This window comes from Paramisgurnus dabryanus, chromosome 1, assembly GCF_030506205.2.
Source record: "Paramisgurnus dabryanus chromosome 1, PD_genome_1.1, whole genome shotgun sequence".
Taxonomy (NCBI): Eukaryota; Metazoa; Chordata; class Actinopteri; order Cypriniformes; family Cobitidae; genus Paramisgurnus; species Paramisgurnus dabryanus.
Genome location: NC_133337.1, coordinates 12,930,348 through 12,943,644, shown reverse-complemented (window position 1 = coordinate 12,943,644; position 13,297 = coordinate 12,930,348). Strand labels below are relative to the sequence as shown.

The window sequence follows — 13,297 nt, the reverse complement described above, 5'->3', positions numbered from 1 at the left end:
AAACAACTGATCAAGACAACTGATCAAACTGTACCTTTATTGCATGCAGTGTAAATCTTTATCAACTATAACATGAAATTGACATACACATGAACAAACCACAGAAGTACATTGTTGCAAAATATTTCTAAGCAAATAAAACAATGAACCATCATGAATGTCATGAACCATTTAAAAATCCTCTCCCTTTTTTTCACTTGTCACCTGTAGCTTTTCATGGCATTATCATTGCTTTATAAATGCATTTAACCAAATACAGATGAAGAGTTCAGATGCAAAAGCCATAAAAATTAAATAACGGTTATAACCGAACACTCTCAACATGCATTACGTTTAACAAATACTTTCTTTTTTAAATCCGCTTAATCCTCCCCACCTCGGCCTATTCAGAAATACCAGTTTTTAGGCAGAATCCATTAAAAGGATAGTTCACCCAAAAAATGAAAATCTGTGTGCTTACCATCATTTATCAAAATATCTATAAACAAACTCATACATGTTTAAAACAACATGAGGGTGAATAAATTATTTTGGGTAAACTATCCCTTTAATAGCCAAAAATGCTTATTTACAAGAAATCATGACAGATGCACTTAGCGTTTTTTTATCTGAGCTCTTCACATATAAAACTACATAAAAGAAGAAAAAAATACTTTGTATATAATTTAGTTTTTTAGCATTTGACCATAAAGATCATATTCTTTATATAGCAGAAAGTTTCTCAGTGCTGGTGGGAAAGGAGCCCTGTTCATATACGCGGGATCATTTAATCTTCTCAAAATCATCTGTCTCCTGATAACCAGCCTGGCCAGGTGCTGCAGACGACGTGGCTTTCCTATCACAAGAAAATAGCTATAACTGTTCACCAACATGCACATTCGTATACTGTCATGATGCTTTTTTATTTTAAACATTTTTAATTTTGTTACATGAATTTGAATTTTGTCAATATCATATCAGTTTGTGTCTTACTGAGAATGTCACAGATGTCGTCCCACTCCTCTTGTTCCTCCAGAATACGCTGCAAGGTGGGGCAAATGTTCACGTGATTCACGTAATCCAGGAGAATTCGGACGACCCTTCCTGCCAAGAGTCTCTTCCACTCCACGCTTATGAACTCACAAAACTTAAAAACACAGTACAGACAGTGAGTGCACAGCAGATACAATGAATGAGCACATGACACATTTTTTGAGAATAAATCGTGTTTGTTCAAAGCAGGTTTTAGTTCTTTTTTATTTTTCAGTTTTAGTTTTTGCTTCATTTAAAATGTTCATGCTCCTGCATACAGAGATGAGCAGTACTTCAGATATACATATAAAATACTATTTTGTATTTGTAAGGCTTTTGGGGAAAACATATGATTCTACATTTATTTATCATATACGGAAGAGGATTAGGGCCACTGGTGAAAAAAAATATTTGAATTCTGACTTTAATCTCAGAATTTGAATTCTGAATTTAATCTCAGAATTCTGACTTTAAACTCAGAATAAAGTCAGAATTCAAATATTTTTTTCACCAGTGGCCCTAATCCTCTTCCGTAATACTAAATACTGTACATTTAAGATGAGTAATTTAGTATTTTGAAAATACATAAAATGCAGCTGTACAGAATTGGATCAGTGACTTTTCTGGAATAAGGTGAGGGTGTCATGGTCGATTTCACATGTATTTCTTGAGTTCACACTTACAAATAACTCAAAACAGGGTTATTAATATGCGCATTTGGCGTGCTGTCGGAGGAGAGGACTCCGAGCTCATTAATGGCCTGAGACCGAAGCGCTTCCTGGCGGGGAGATGGTCCTGGGCTCGGCCTAAAGCCCGTATTAATGGGTGTGCATAGGTTCTACACCGTAGCTACGGCGTAGGCTATCCGTAGCCTGACGCGCACCTCACAAAAAATGTAACAACGCATCAGATCTACTCGGACCGCAAGCGCTGTGATTGGTCCACCAGAACCCCTCCTGTCCGGTAAAAAAACTGCGTCATAGGTATTTCCGTTTGTGACGGTGAAAACAAAGATGAGCTAAGTTGAGGAGTGATTTAATCCAAACTGCATCAAAAGTCGCTGTTTATTTACTTCCGTCATTGCTGGTCTTCTTAAATTATGCACAACAAGTTGCTGTTTCTTCTTTGTTTGTGGGTTAAAGGCAGGGTAGGCAGGAATTATCTAAAAAACTTTTTTACAAATTTGTTTTTATATTTGTCTTTATATACAAATGCATAATTAAAATGTAAGTACTCTGAAAAAGAGAGTATAAAACTCGAGTGTCTGTAGACCTCTCACGACTGTGTTAAACACAGTTAATTATTTCCATTCGGGACGAAACAAATGATTTGCTTGCGCGAATATCACTCTCTCTTGCGACCATGGCCCCACCCGTTGCTATGGGATTTGCCCAGACATGCGCACATCCGATTGATTTAAACGTGCACAAGGCACTCTAGGAAGAGCAAAAGTATGGCAGAGAAAGTTCATTCACAACTCACAGTACCTGCATATCCAGTCAGTGAAGGCAAACAAGGCAAAAAAAGGAATAAACGAAGAAATCAAACGAGAGTAAATATCACGTGGCTTTTCCTCGAGTCGATGATGCGGTAGCGGTATTGTCTCCGGAGTGTAGTCCTCATCAGAGTCAACAATGCTTTCATCACGGAAACTCTTCCATGCAAAACACTGGCTTAATAGTGAGTACTAAAAGCCATCCTATCTGTTTATATTCATAGTGATAAAGTTAGGTGTATTATTACATGTGATTGTGACATGATGTTATTACATTCACAGCGCTCCTTCCTCTCCGCTTGTCTGAGGTAAATCCTTCTCCCAGCAAAGCTGTCGGTGTCGCGCGTTCATGTGTTTTGGGGGCGTGGCTTTAGAAGAAACACAGAAGGGAGGGGGTGGAGTGAATGGAAAAATGAGCTGTGCTTAAAACAGTGGTGAGAGGTCTACAGACACTCGATTTTTATACTCTCTTTTTCAGAGTACTTACATTTTACTTATGTATTGATATATAAAGACAGTTTAAACAAATTTGTAAAAAAAGTTTTTTTAGCTAATTCCTGCCTATCCTGCCTTTAACTTGCTAAGCTTTTTCTTCTTTCACGTTTGCGCTGCTACTGTGGTTACACCCGTGGTTACTGCCTACCAGCGGTCTGGCCGTGTGTTTGCACGTCGACGCGGACGACGACACAAAAGTATAAATGAAAACCGACACGAAACCTACGCCGTCTCGGCTACGCCGTAGGACCTACGCACGACTATAACGAGCCCTTTAGGCCAGAACCCGGAACAACCCCCCCAAAAAATGGGAAACGTGAAATAGGTGGTAAACTAGCTCCTGCGGGAGCAGGGGAAACATCACTGCTGCAGCAGTGGAGAATTTGTGAAAGGTAGGGCTCCAGCAGAAGCAAAGGAGACGGCACTGCAATGGCAGTAGAGATTAGTGGAAAGCAGGACTCCTGCGGGAGCAAAGGGAAATAGCACCACTGTGGAGACAGGGTCCTGTGAGTGCAGGGGAGAAGTCACTGCTGCGGCAGTGGAGGAAATTGTGGAAAGCAGGGCTCCTGCGGGAGCAGAGGAAACATCACTGCTGTGGCAGTGGAGGTTAGTGAAAGCAGTGCTCCTCCGGAGCAGAGGAAACAACATCGCTGCGGCGGTGGAAAAACAGGGCTCATGAGGGAGCAGACAAAACATCACTGCTGTGGCAGTGGAGAGTAGGGCTCCTGCGGGAGCAGGGGACACATCACTGCTGTTGCAGAGGAGATTAGTAAAAGCAGGGTTCCTGCAGGAGAAAAGAAAACGAGACCGCTGCAGGAATGGAGAACAGATTTCCTGCGGGAGATTGGGAAAACACCACAAGTGGATTTTAGTAGTAAGCAGGCTCATGCGGGAGCAGAGGAAACATCACTGCTGTGGCAGTGGAGAAATTGTGAAAGAGAGGGCTCCTGCGGGAGCAGAGGGAAACCACTTCCATAGCAGTGGGGATTAGCAGAGAGCAGGGAACACAGTACCGCTGCGGCGGTAGAAAAAAGGGGGTATTAGGTGTTTTGGAACCAGAAGCATGTAACCTGGCGATTTGAGTCATCTATGAAGAGTGGGTCTGATGTTGATCTAGCCTGGGAGTTTCTGGAATGTAGGTAGCCTGGTATGATTGAATTGGTGATGGGTAGTTGAAAATGTCAATGAAATGGCCTTTTTTTCATTTGGTCCGTCTTGCTTTGTTTGATGAAATAAGAAATTGTGTTGTTGTCCAGAAGTGATAGATCTGTGGTCATTTGGATTGAAGTTGGAAGCCTCGACGGAGGGTGGTGATGCATTTGGTGAGTATTTCTAAGGTTATTGGTTGTCTTGTATATAGGGTGGGTTCTTTCGATACCTTTAATGAGTATGGATGTCTGGGTGCTAGCTATTACTGGGTAGGGTGAGCCGAAAACACTTTTGTGGAAGAATTGGATCTTGGTGCGAGCATGGAAAAGATTGAGGCTCAGGAGCGAAATCTGGAGCCTGGGTTAGATTGACTGAAGGCGGCCTGCTGCCTTTTGGTGATTATGGAGATAAAACTGTAATATTCTTTGATTTGTGTGTGGTTTTGCGTGGGGGGTTGCTTTTGGAGAAGGTAGTGTTGGTTGAAGATAGGTGCAGAGATTATAGAGCTCCGCTTTATTTCGTTTTTTTGGAGAAGATTTTGAGAAGTCAGCTTTGTTTAATGCTTTTCTCAAGCCAAGCACTGTCAAATTTTCTATTGCAGGGATTGCTGGATGTGCTGAAGCGTATGAAAAATCTGGAGAACATGGTGGGTGTCTTGATGGTGGAGGTGAAGGGAAGCTTCAGCGTCTTGAAGTACGAGATGCCGGGCGGCTGGGTCGGATATTGTGCGGAGAAGCTGAGGCTAGTTGCTGTTGCCTGAGCGTGAGCGCTCTTTGCTTTGGTGGAAAGCGGCATAGGATCTTGAGCCACATCCAGGGCGATTATGGATTCGTCAGATGGGGAATACTCTGTGGACATTTTAACTTGTATGTCGACACAGATGCTGAAACTATCGAGGACTGAGGGTGAGTTGATTTCCAGTCTATATAGGTTTCTGTTGATGCCGATCAGGTGGACACCTGATTGCTGACTCGTTGTAACGAGGTGATTATTTGAACGTGTTTCTCCCAAACTTTGTTAATAAAACATAATTTTGTGTATTTTCAAAATACAAAATACTTTATTTGTAATACAATTTTTACACAGTATTTTGGATTAAAATATCTTTTACACACATTATTTTAAATTTTATTTCCATGTATTTATGCCCATCTCTGCCTGCATAGCTCAGTGGTAGATAGCTGCCAAAAGCCCATGGGTTTCAACCCAGGACAAAAACACATAAAAAATGTATGTCTAGTTATGTAAGCAGCTTTGAATTAAAGCATCTGCCAAATGTATATATATGTAATGCACAAGTTTTCAGCTAATATTTAAGCCTATATTTTTTGTAAGGAATAATTGACAATGGGCCGTTGAAATATTCAAATAATTCAAAGAACCGGGGTTAGTTATTCCGCTTATACCACGTTTGCTAAGATGTTGCTCTGGTAGTTATTTTAAGACATTGGACAGGTTAAGTGTGGGTTTATCAAAAAATAATCACCTTTATTTGTAAAGTGTAATATTAAAATGCTTATAATATGATGCTTACAGAGACTTTGTTGGTATGGGTCTTGGTTTTGTGCGACTTGTTTTTAGTCTCTGTCAACGAGTATCTTGTTACAGGGTCTTCATGGTAACACTCGAAACAGCTTTCTGCATGGAAACCATTGTTAAGGAGCAGACGCAGCATCATTTCATCCTCGTGGCAGTACTGTAAGGCCGTAGGAAATACTGTGTCAATTATAACATTAAAGATACAGTTGACGTCTGCCCTGTGGGCTAGAAGCAGCCGCACCAGCTCGTATTTTCCAGTTCTGACCGCCACCAGGAGGCAGCGGAGCGGGTCCAGCTCTGTCTTCGCACCTGCTTTCAGTAGCAACTCTGTGCAGGTGACATCACCATTGGAGACGGCAAAATAAAGCGGAGTCTTCCTCATGTCACTGTAGTTCTCAGAGATGCGAAAGTCCAGGATGGCGTTAACGTCAAAGCCTTTTTCGATCAGCAGCTTGAGACAGTCGGCGTGGCCTCCATCTGCTGCGGAATGGACCGGGCTCATTCCGGAAAGACGGATGGCCCTCTTGTTGGTGATGGGGATGAGGGTCTCTAGTGCCCTATCAGTTCAAAAAGCAACAGGTTTTACATTAAGGAAAAGTGAAGGTGTAGGTGAAGTGTTATGAGACTGATGGGCTGTGTTCTCACAGGTAGTGCCCTTCATAGGCCGCACGGTTAATGGGCAATTGACAGCAAAAGCCTGCTACATTAGGATTGGCGCCATACTGTAAGAGCAGATTAATACAGTCCAGGTTCCCAGAGCCCGCAGCTTCATACAATACAGTATCTCCATTGGCGGCTTTTGCTGTTACGTCGCCCCCTAGAGGAGAGAGTCATAGAAACAATGAGACATAATGAAGCAAACGACAATAGACATTAAGGTATAGCTTTGTTTAAAACCATTCATTCGATTTCTGTTTCGCTATATTACAGCAAAAACCAGTAACCTTTATCGCACTATTTATTTTAATGTTTAATACCATTCGAAACCAATTTTACATATTTCATGATATTTTTATATTACATTTATGCATATTATTTATTCAAAGCAACTTGCAGTGCATACAGTGCAAGAATTGACCTAATTCGGCTCCTAAACATACTTATGCCGCAATAGTTAGCTTGAACGGAACCGAGCACACACACATCCATTATACTGTATGACTTTATATGTGAGGAGCTTTTACGCTAATAGCACCTTGTTTCTGTTTCACTGTGAACCAAGGACATCTGAGACTTCCAGTTTGGTGTGATGCTCATCCCACCACTGATCCACCCGATGCCAATCCTCATGCTGTCAAATTGATGACTGCCCAGGGACAACTGACCACTTCCTTGTGAACTTGCAGCGATGTTAAATTCTATAATATAGTATTCACTATTCTATATAGCATATATTTAGTATAGTATAGGGTAAATTCTGCAATATATTACTTAAACAACAGTATGTTATAGCTGCAATCAGTAGCACAGTTTCTCTGTCCGCACGTTACGGATTGCAGCTGTGCTACGGATTGCAGCTGTAACTTGTCAAATGAAAATTGGCCCTCCCGACTAAAGCGTGAATTCTAATTCCGCGTAGGACCTACCCCGTATGCTGTGTGTAGCCTGACATGCGCCTCCGTTCATGTCTGTTCTGAGCAGACCGCAAGAGCTGAAATTTGTACGCTAGATCCCTTTTTCCTCATACGCATTCCCGCTAGCGACGATAAAAACGAAGATGGGCGTATTATTTAATTGCGACAAAAGTCGCTGTTTATCTCCATCCCTGCTTATGCTTCACAAACGTCCACATTAATAAATGCTTATTCTTTGGCTTTGCCTTGATAATGTGTATTCACCATGACATGCCTGGTGCAGACATCGGCTGTCGCCATGTTGGATTAGAATTTAATACCTCCATGTACTCCATCCTAAACTCTGCTCATTATATAGGTATGAATGTTGTACTACTTATTAAAATATTTAAATGAGAAATAAATTTGAAAAACTCTTTGTAACTTGAAATACTCCATCCTTAAAGGGGACATATCATGAAAATCTGACTTTTTCCATGTTAAAGTGCTATAATTGGGTCCCAGTGCTTTTATCAACCTAGAAATTGTGAAAAAGATCAACCCAGTAACTTAGTTTTGGTAAACCATTCTCTGCAAGCATGTGAAAAATTGGTTATTGACATTTGGCTCCCCTTGTGATGTCAGAATGGGATAATACCGCCCCTTAATCTGCACTATCCAACCGCTGCACTGCCATTTAGTGCAGAGATCAACTCATTTGCATTTTAAAGGACACATTTTTACTCACACATACAAAGTGGCAATTTTAACATGCTATAATGAATTATCTATTCAGTATTTTGAACTAGAACTTCACATACATACTCGGGGGAAACCAAGATTGTTTGACATCTTAAAAAAGTCTTGTGAAATGTCCCCTTTAATAGGCTTGCATGATATTTGTGGGAAACTGACATGGCAGTATGTTGTAGTATAAGAAATACTGGATGACTTCGAATGACATGAAAAGCTTGAGAGTTTAAGAGGAATTTATTTCTACCTTGCATTTTATTTTTAATAGCTCTTAGAGAATTTTGTAATTTCATTTAAAACCGTTCACATAGTGTAACACTGGCAAAGCCATTGAGAATAGTTTTCCTTTTGAAATAAATGTTATGGATGTTCTGCGCACATTACGATGTTGATGCCGAAATGATAAATTGTGCAGCCCTAATCCTGAATCATATTTGAAATCTGCCATGCTTTTGTTGTTCTTCATGGCAAGCTGCTTTGTGACATATATCCAATTGAAATGGACTTGATTTGGTCCATCAAGACATGATGGGATCGTTGGAAGTTGGGCTGCATTGGTAATTGTTGCAATGTTTTTCTGGGCAGAAACAAGTTTCCTCGCGTCATTCCTCATGACAGAAGGTAAATAGAGGTTGTTTTCGAGGAGGGGTGTAGATTAACTTTTTTTGATTATAGATTATGAGGGCACATGAATATTTCAAAAGAATGAAGTGCACAGATAAAACTACAATATTACATATACAAATAAGAAATGTACATTTTAATCATTCAATGTGACTTTAAAGAAAATAAAAAAGGAACTAATTACTGAGTTTGCCATGATCGTCCTTGACTTACCAGTTTGTATAAGGATTTCCAGTATTTTAGGATGTCCATACTCAGCAGCGATGCCCAGCGGGGTGACCCCGTGTAAGTCACGACCCCTAACCGTTCCGCCGTATCTCAGCAGCAGCTTCAGAATGTCAACACAACCCACCTTAGCTGCCTCATGGGTGGCTGTCCATTTCTTCAAACACACCTGCTCCACCAAGGCTCCTCCCATTATTAGTGCATAAACCATCATGTAGGAGTCTCTTCTCACAGCTTTGAAGCAATGGAGAATGTGAGTACACGATCTAAATACTAGATTTAATGCAAACCCACAAAGAATGCTGGGGAATTATTGCACGAGACAGAGTTTCAAAATGACGTTACGTTCGACATCTTGCTTTCTTGCCTTGTTTATAGCTTTTCATGCTTGCTGTTTTATTAAGCGTCTGCTAAAGTGGAACTCAATACATGAGCCAATGTGATTTAGTGATGTTTTACCCAGCAGAAGTGGCGTCTCGTTCTTGCTGTTGGTGTTGCGTGGTAACGCTCCATGCCGCAGTAGAACATTCACGTTCTCCACGTGTCCTGCTTGAACAGCCAAAGTAAGAGGGGTCTCTCCATCGCTTGTCGTATCCTCTGTTGTGACCTCATGGGATGCTGCCCAGATATAAACATACATATGGAAGTGCAATGATTGTCATGCTCGTGTTTACTTACCGTGATTTTAACACAAGCATGTTGTTGACTCGCTCACCCATGAGGACGGCATCCAGGACCTCTGCATCAGGTTGGACAGATGCTCTGTGTAAAGGAAGCCAACCTCTGCTGTCTCTTTCCTTAAATGCATTGCTGTTTTTGCGCATTTTCCTTAGTCCAAACGCATCTCCTGGATAACATTATAGCACAGGTGGAATATCAAATGATTGGACAGTTTCCATAATGACCAGGCCTGGCGCCAGGAGAGGCAAAGGGGGGCGTACCCCCCCCCCCCCTCCAGTTTTTTTAACAGATGTAGAATCAATTAAAGCGTCATTGGAGATGTAAATTGAGTCATATATAAGTTGATATAATAATTTCTTTAATAATGTGTATAACTGAATTTATCCAAAGACAGCAACTAGGCCTAATCTCAGGCAATGGCTTTGGCTATTGCTCATTACTGTTAACGAAGCAAAAAAAATTTTTCTTTAACATTTATATTTTCCCCACATTATAATGCATTGAAAAATGCAGGGCCACAAAAATGTAACAAACCGTAGCCTTCTAGATGCTGTGCTAAATCTACAGAGAAGCTTCTCATTCCACTCTCCTTCCTTCTGAAACTTAGTTTTTAATTTAGTGTTATTCATATTTTTAAGTAGCTTAGTTTTATAATGATAATAATAATAATTTTTATAATATTAAGGAACGAATGTCAAACGTTGAAGGCTGAAACATCAAGGTTCTGCATTTGCATCCTGAAGCCATTCGCCTGAGATTAGGTAAGAGATAACCAAGTTAATTAATGATAGTTAGGCTTATTAACCCATTCCTTGCCAGCCATTTTTTGAAAAGTTTCATCCTTTCCATATTTTTTCTCTGCTTATAAACTCTTAAATAGGTTTTTTTCCTTTAACAATAAAATTTTTTAGCAGAAAGCTGAAATAAAAAAAAATTTGTGAAGAAGATCAAATTCAGAACGATTATCAAAACATACACAGAGTTTAAAATTAGTAAATAAAGTTTTGGCTTCAAATTTTTCATAAATTAGTGAATAATCGTGGTATTAACATTAAATTCTTCAGGAATAAGTTTTTTTATGCAAATGTTTTCTCTTAATTGACAAGATAACTCGTCAATGGCAGGGAAAGAGTTAAGATTGATAGTCGATTTGATATTGAATTTTGAATGTGTAATACAGGTAATAAAATAGGTAGCCGTAATAAGTGAATAAATAAATGAAAAGGAACAGAAAATCATCTTTATATGCCATCTTGGCGCCAGGCTTGATATTGACTGTAAGAGATGTTCAGATAAAAGGTTATACATGTTGACCTTGATCAATTGCTGATAAAATCCTCATATTTTCAATGCTGGCTCTTTCAAAAGTGCTGCACGAGAGAATTAAACATGTACAGATTTAAGCATCACTTTAAAATGATGATGTATATTATTTTAACATTAAATGAAAAGGATTTTGTGCATACCTCAATGGTTCGTCAAGACTCAAATGAATGGCAAACTCCAATAACTCATCTTCATCCATTTCATCAATGTACTCCATGGTGTTTCAGAGGATACAAAGACATGCACGTGGAGCAATTCTGGAGGGAACTTCAGTTTTGCAGATAGTTTAGTCCAGTGCTCAATGCAGTGCTCCTAAACAGAATGAATTTGTTTTTGCAGGTCCTGTAGGATATATTTAGTTTTGTCTCGCTTGACCTCAGACACTTTGAGAATCATGTGTCATATAGAGATGTGGGTTTGAGTTACCTCACGTGTACTGCTACCCTGAATGTTTACAGGCTTACTTAATCATGTTTATGTAACTTTAGCTTTAAGATATTTGTTTAATTCTTCAGTGTGCCGGAATTGCAAAAGTCTGTAATTAATTTTTTTTATATACATTTGCAGTGTTTCCCACAGATCTGAAATTTACTTGTGGTGGTAGCTGGTGAAAAGGGCGATCATTATTATCCACCGACAAAAAATGGTCAACCTGATCTCACGAATTTCCGTGGCATAGTCACGGAATTTTTTGCTCATTTTTCCGTGACATTCTCACGGATCTCCGCATATTTCCGTGGCCCTGCCACGGACTTTCTTTTCCGTGGCATTCTCACGGATTGGTTACTCAACTGTTTTGTCCTATTTTCTTACCATTGTCGCTTCGGTTTAGGGTTAGATTTACATAAAATGACATCCCTACCCAAACCCAACTCTAACCCCAATGCCAGGTGACAATTGATTAAAGTTTAGAAAATATAAAAGAATACATCAGAAAAAATTGTATAAACCAATACTTACAGTGACAAAGTAACGCAAGCACCAAATCTAACCCTAAACCGAAGCGACAATGGTTTGAAAATAGGAAAAAGCAGTTGAGTAACCAATCCGTGAGAATGCCACGGAAAAGAAAGTCCGTGGCAGGGCCAAGGAAATATGCGGAGATCCGTGAGAATGTCACGGAAAAATGAGCAAAAAATTCCGTGACTATCCCACAGAACTTTGTGAGATCATGTTGAAATGGTCTACTATACATGTAACAAAGAACTAATAATGTGTGACAAAACACAATACTTTGATTTATAAAACATTCATATTAATTTCACATTATAGTTCATTAATCTAACCACCCCAAACTTTTTTTGCCATAAACAAAGCTGACACTGTTTGTCAAAGCACCACGAAAACACTTTATGTTTTTGCACTGATATATGAAGCAATTTGATGACCCCTTTTATCAAACTCAATTATATACAATACTATGTACAGTATATTAATAGACAGTGCAGGTCTATATATTATAAATGTGACTGATGTTATAATGTTAATAACTTCTATATAGGCACTTTTACTGCTTCTGCTTTCTATTTCTCTTTTGCCAATTAAAAAAAGCTTAATCCACTAATTATTTCAGATTTAAAAGTCTACTTGCTGTCCCGATGACAGACTTTACATTACAGCTTTGCGTTCTTTATATCCGGAGTCGGCTAGAGCTTTGCTCATTCAGTATTAGCACTGCTTTTTGCTACAATCTCTGTGCTAACTGTTTAGATTTTAGTAAAGATATTGTCTATTAATAGTAAGATTAAAAAATGGGATAAAGAAAATGAAGCGGCGCGTGGTCGTGACAAGAGCCAGTTGCTATCGCCATAGAAACCGGAGGCACGCTAAAACAGCACTCGAGCTTTAGCACGGTAGCGCTCACGGCCGTTCTCCGATCGACTCTGGTTTTACACACAATATTAATCAGACTTGGGACCCGAAGTAATGAACTAGGACCGACCCGGACTCATCTGACCATTTAAAATATAAACCCGGAACCGTACGGGTCCCGCGTCCTCAGTGAAGAAAGACCTCTAATGGTAAAACTCTGCTCAAGTTCAGAAACATGAAAGGATACAATGTGACACTGAGGTTGCTTCGCGACGTGCCCAATTCATTGAGAAACAGAGAGCACGTGAACGGACACTCAACCGGAGAGACACAACGTGCTTGCACGCAAAATGAAGCCAACTTAGATGCTATAAACACATATGCACATAAGCATATGCGACCATTTTGGTCGCAGTGTGTTCCCTGGCTGCTCCGTATGTGCTGCTGCAGTTGATCCAGTTTGCCGCGCTGGATGATGAGTTTATGACGCGTGCATCATCTTCACGGTCACCCGACCCCCACCTCTCTCGCGCGCTCTATCTTTCGCTCTCTCTCTCTCTCTCTCTCTCTCTCTCTCCAAAACACGGGTCATCCAGTCGAGTTCAGAAAATACGGAAATTCGTAAAGTGATTTT

The 13,297-nt window shown here is 40.0% G+C and overlaps 1 protein-coding gene across 1 annotated transcript; it reads right to left on the bottom strand.

The window, feature by feature from the left end:
• Positions 1–20: 20 nt before the first annotated feature.
• asb15b (ankyrin repeat and SOCS box containing 15b) lies at positions 21–11,183 on the bottom strand. The gene is made up of 9 exons (XM_065264207.2): positions 10,992–11,183; positions 10,840–10,895; positions 9,560–9,691; positions 9,304–9,462; positions 8,833–9,078; positions 6,335–6,506; positions 5,685–6,246; positions 973–1,126; positions 21–835 (listed from the first exon to the last, which is right to left on the bottom strand). Exons 1-9 carry the CDS (start codon positions 11,066–11,068, stop codon positions 666–668), a joined length of 1,728 nt encoding a protein of 575 aa, XP_065120279.2. The 5' UTR covers positions 11,069–11,183; the 3' UTR covers positions 21–665.
• Between the last annotated feature and the right edge of the window lie 2,114 nt (positions 11,184–13,297).

Excerpts from the sequence above, each read along its gene's own strand:
- asb15b (XM_065264207.2), bottom strand. The coding sequence starts at position 11,068 with ATGGAGTACATTGATGAAATGGATGAAGATGAGTTATTGGAGTTTGCC. Across the intron at positions 9,463-9,559 it reads CCTGGATGCCGTCCTCATGG|CATCCCATGAGGTCACAACA; the intron begins GTGAGCGAGTCA and ends ATATCTGGGCAG. Across the intron at positions 6,507-8,832 it reads GGAAATCCTTATACAAACTG|GGGGCGACGTAACAGCAAAA; the intron begins GTAAGTCAAGGA and ends TCTCTCCTCTAG.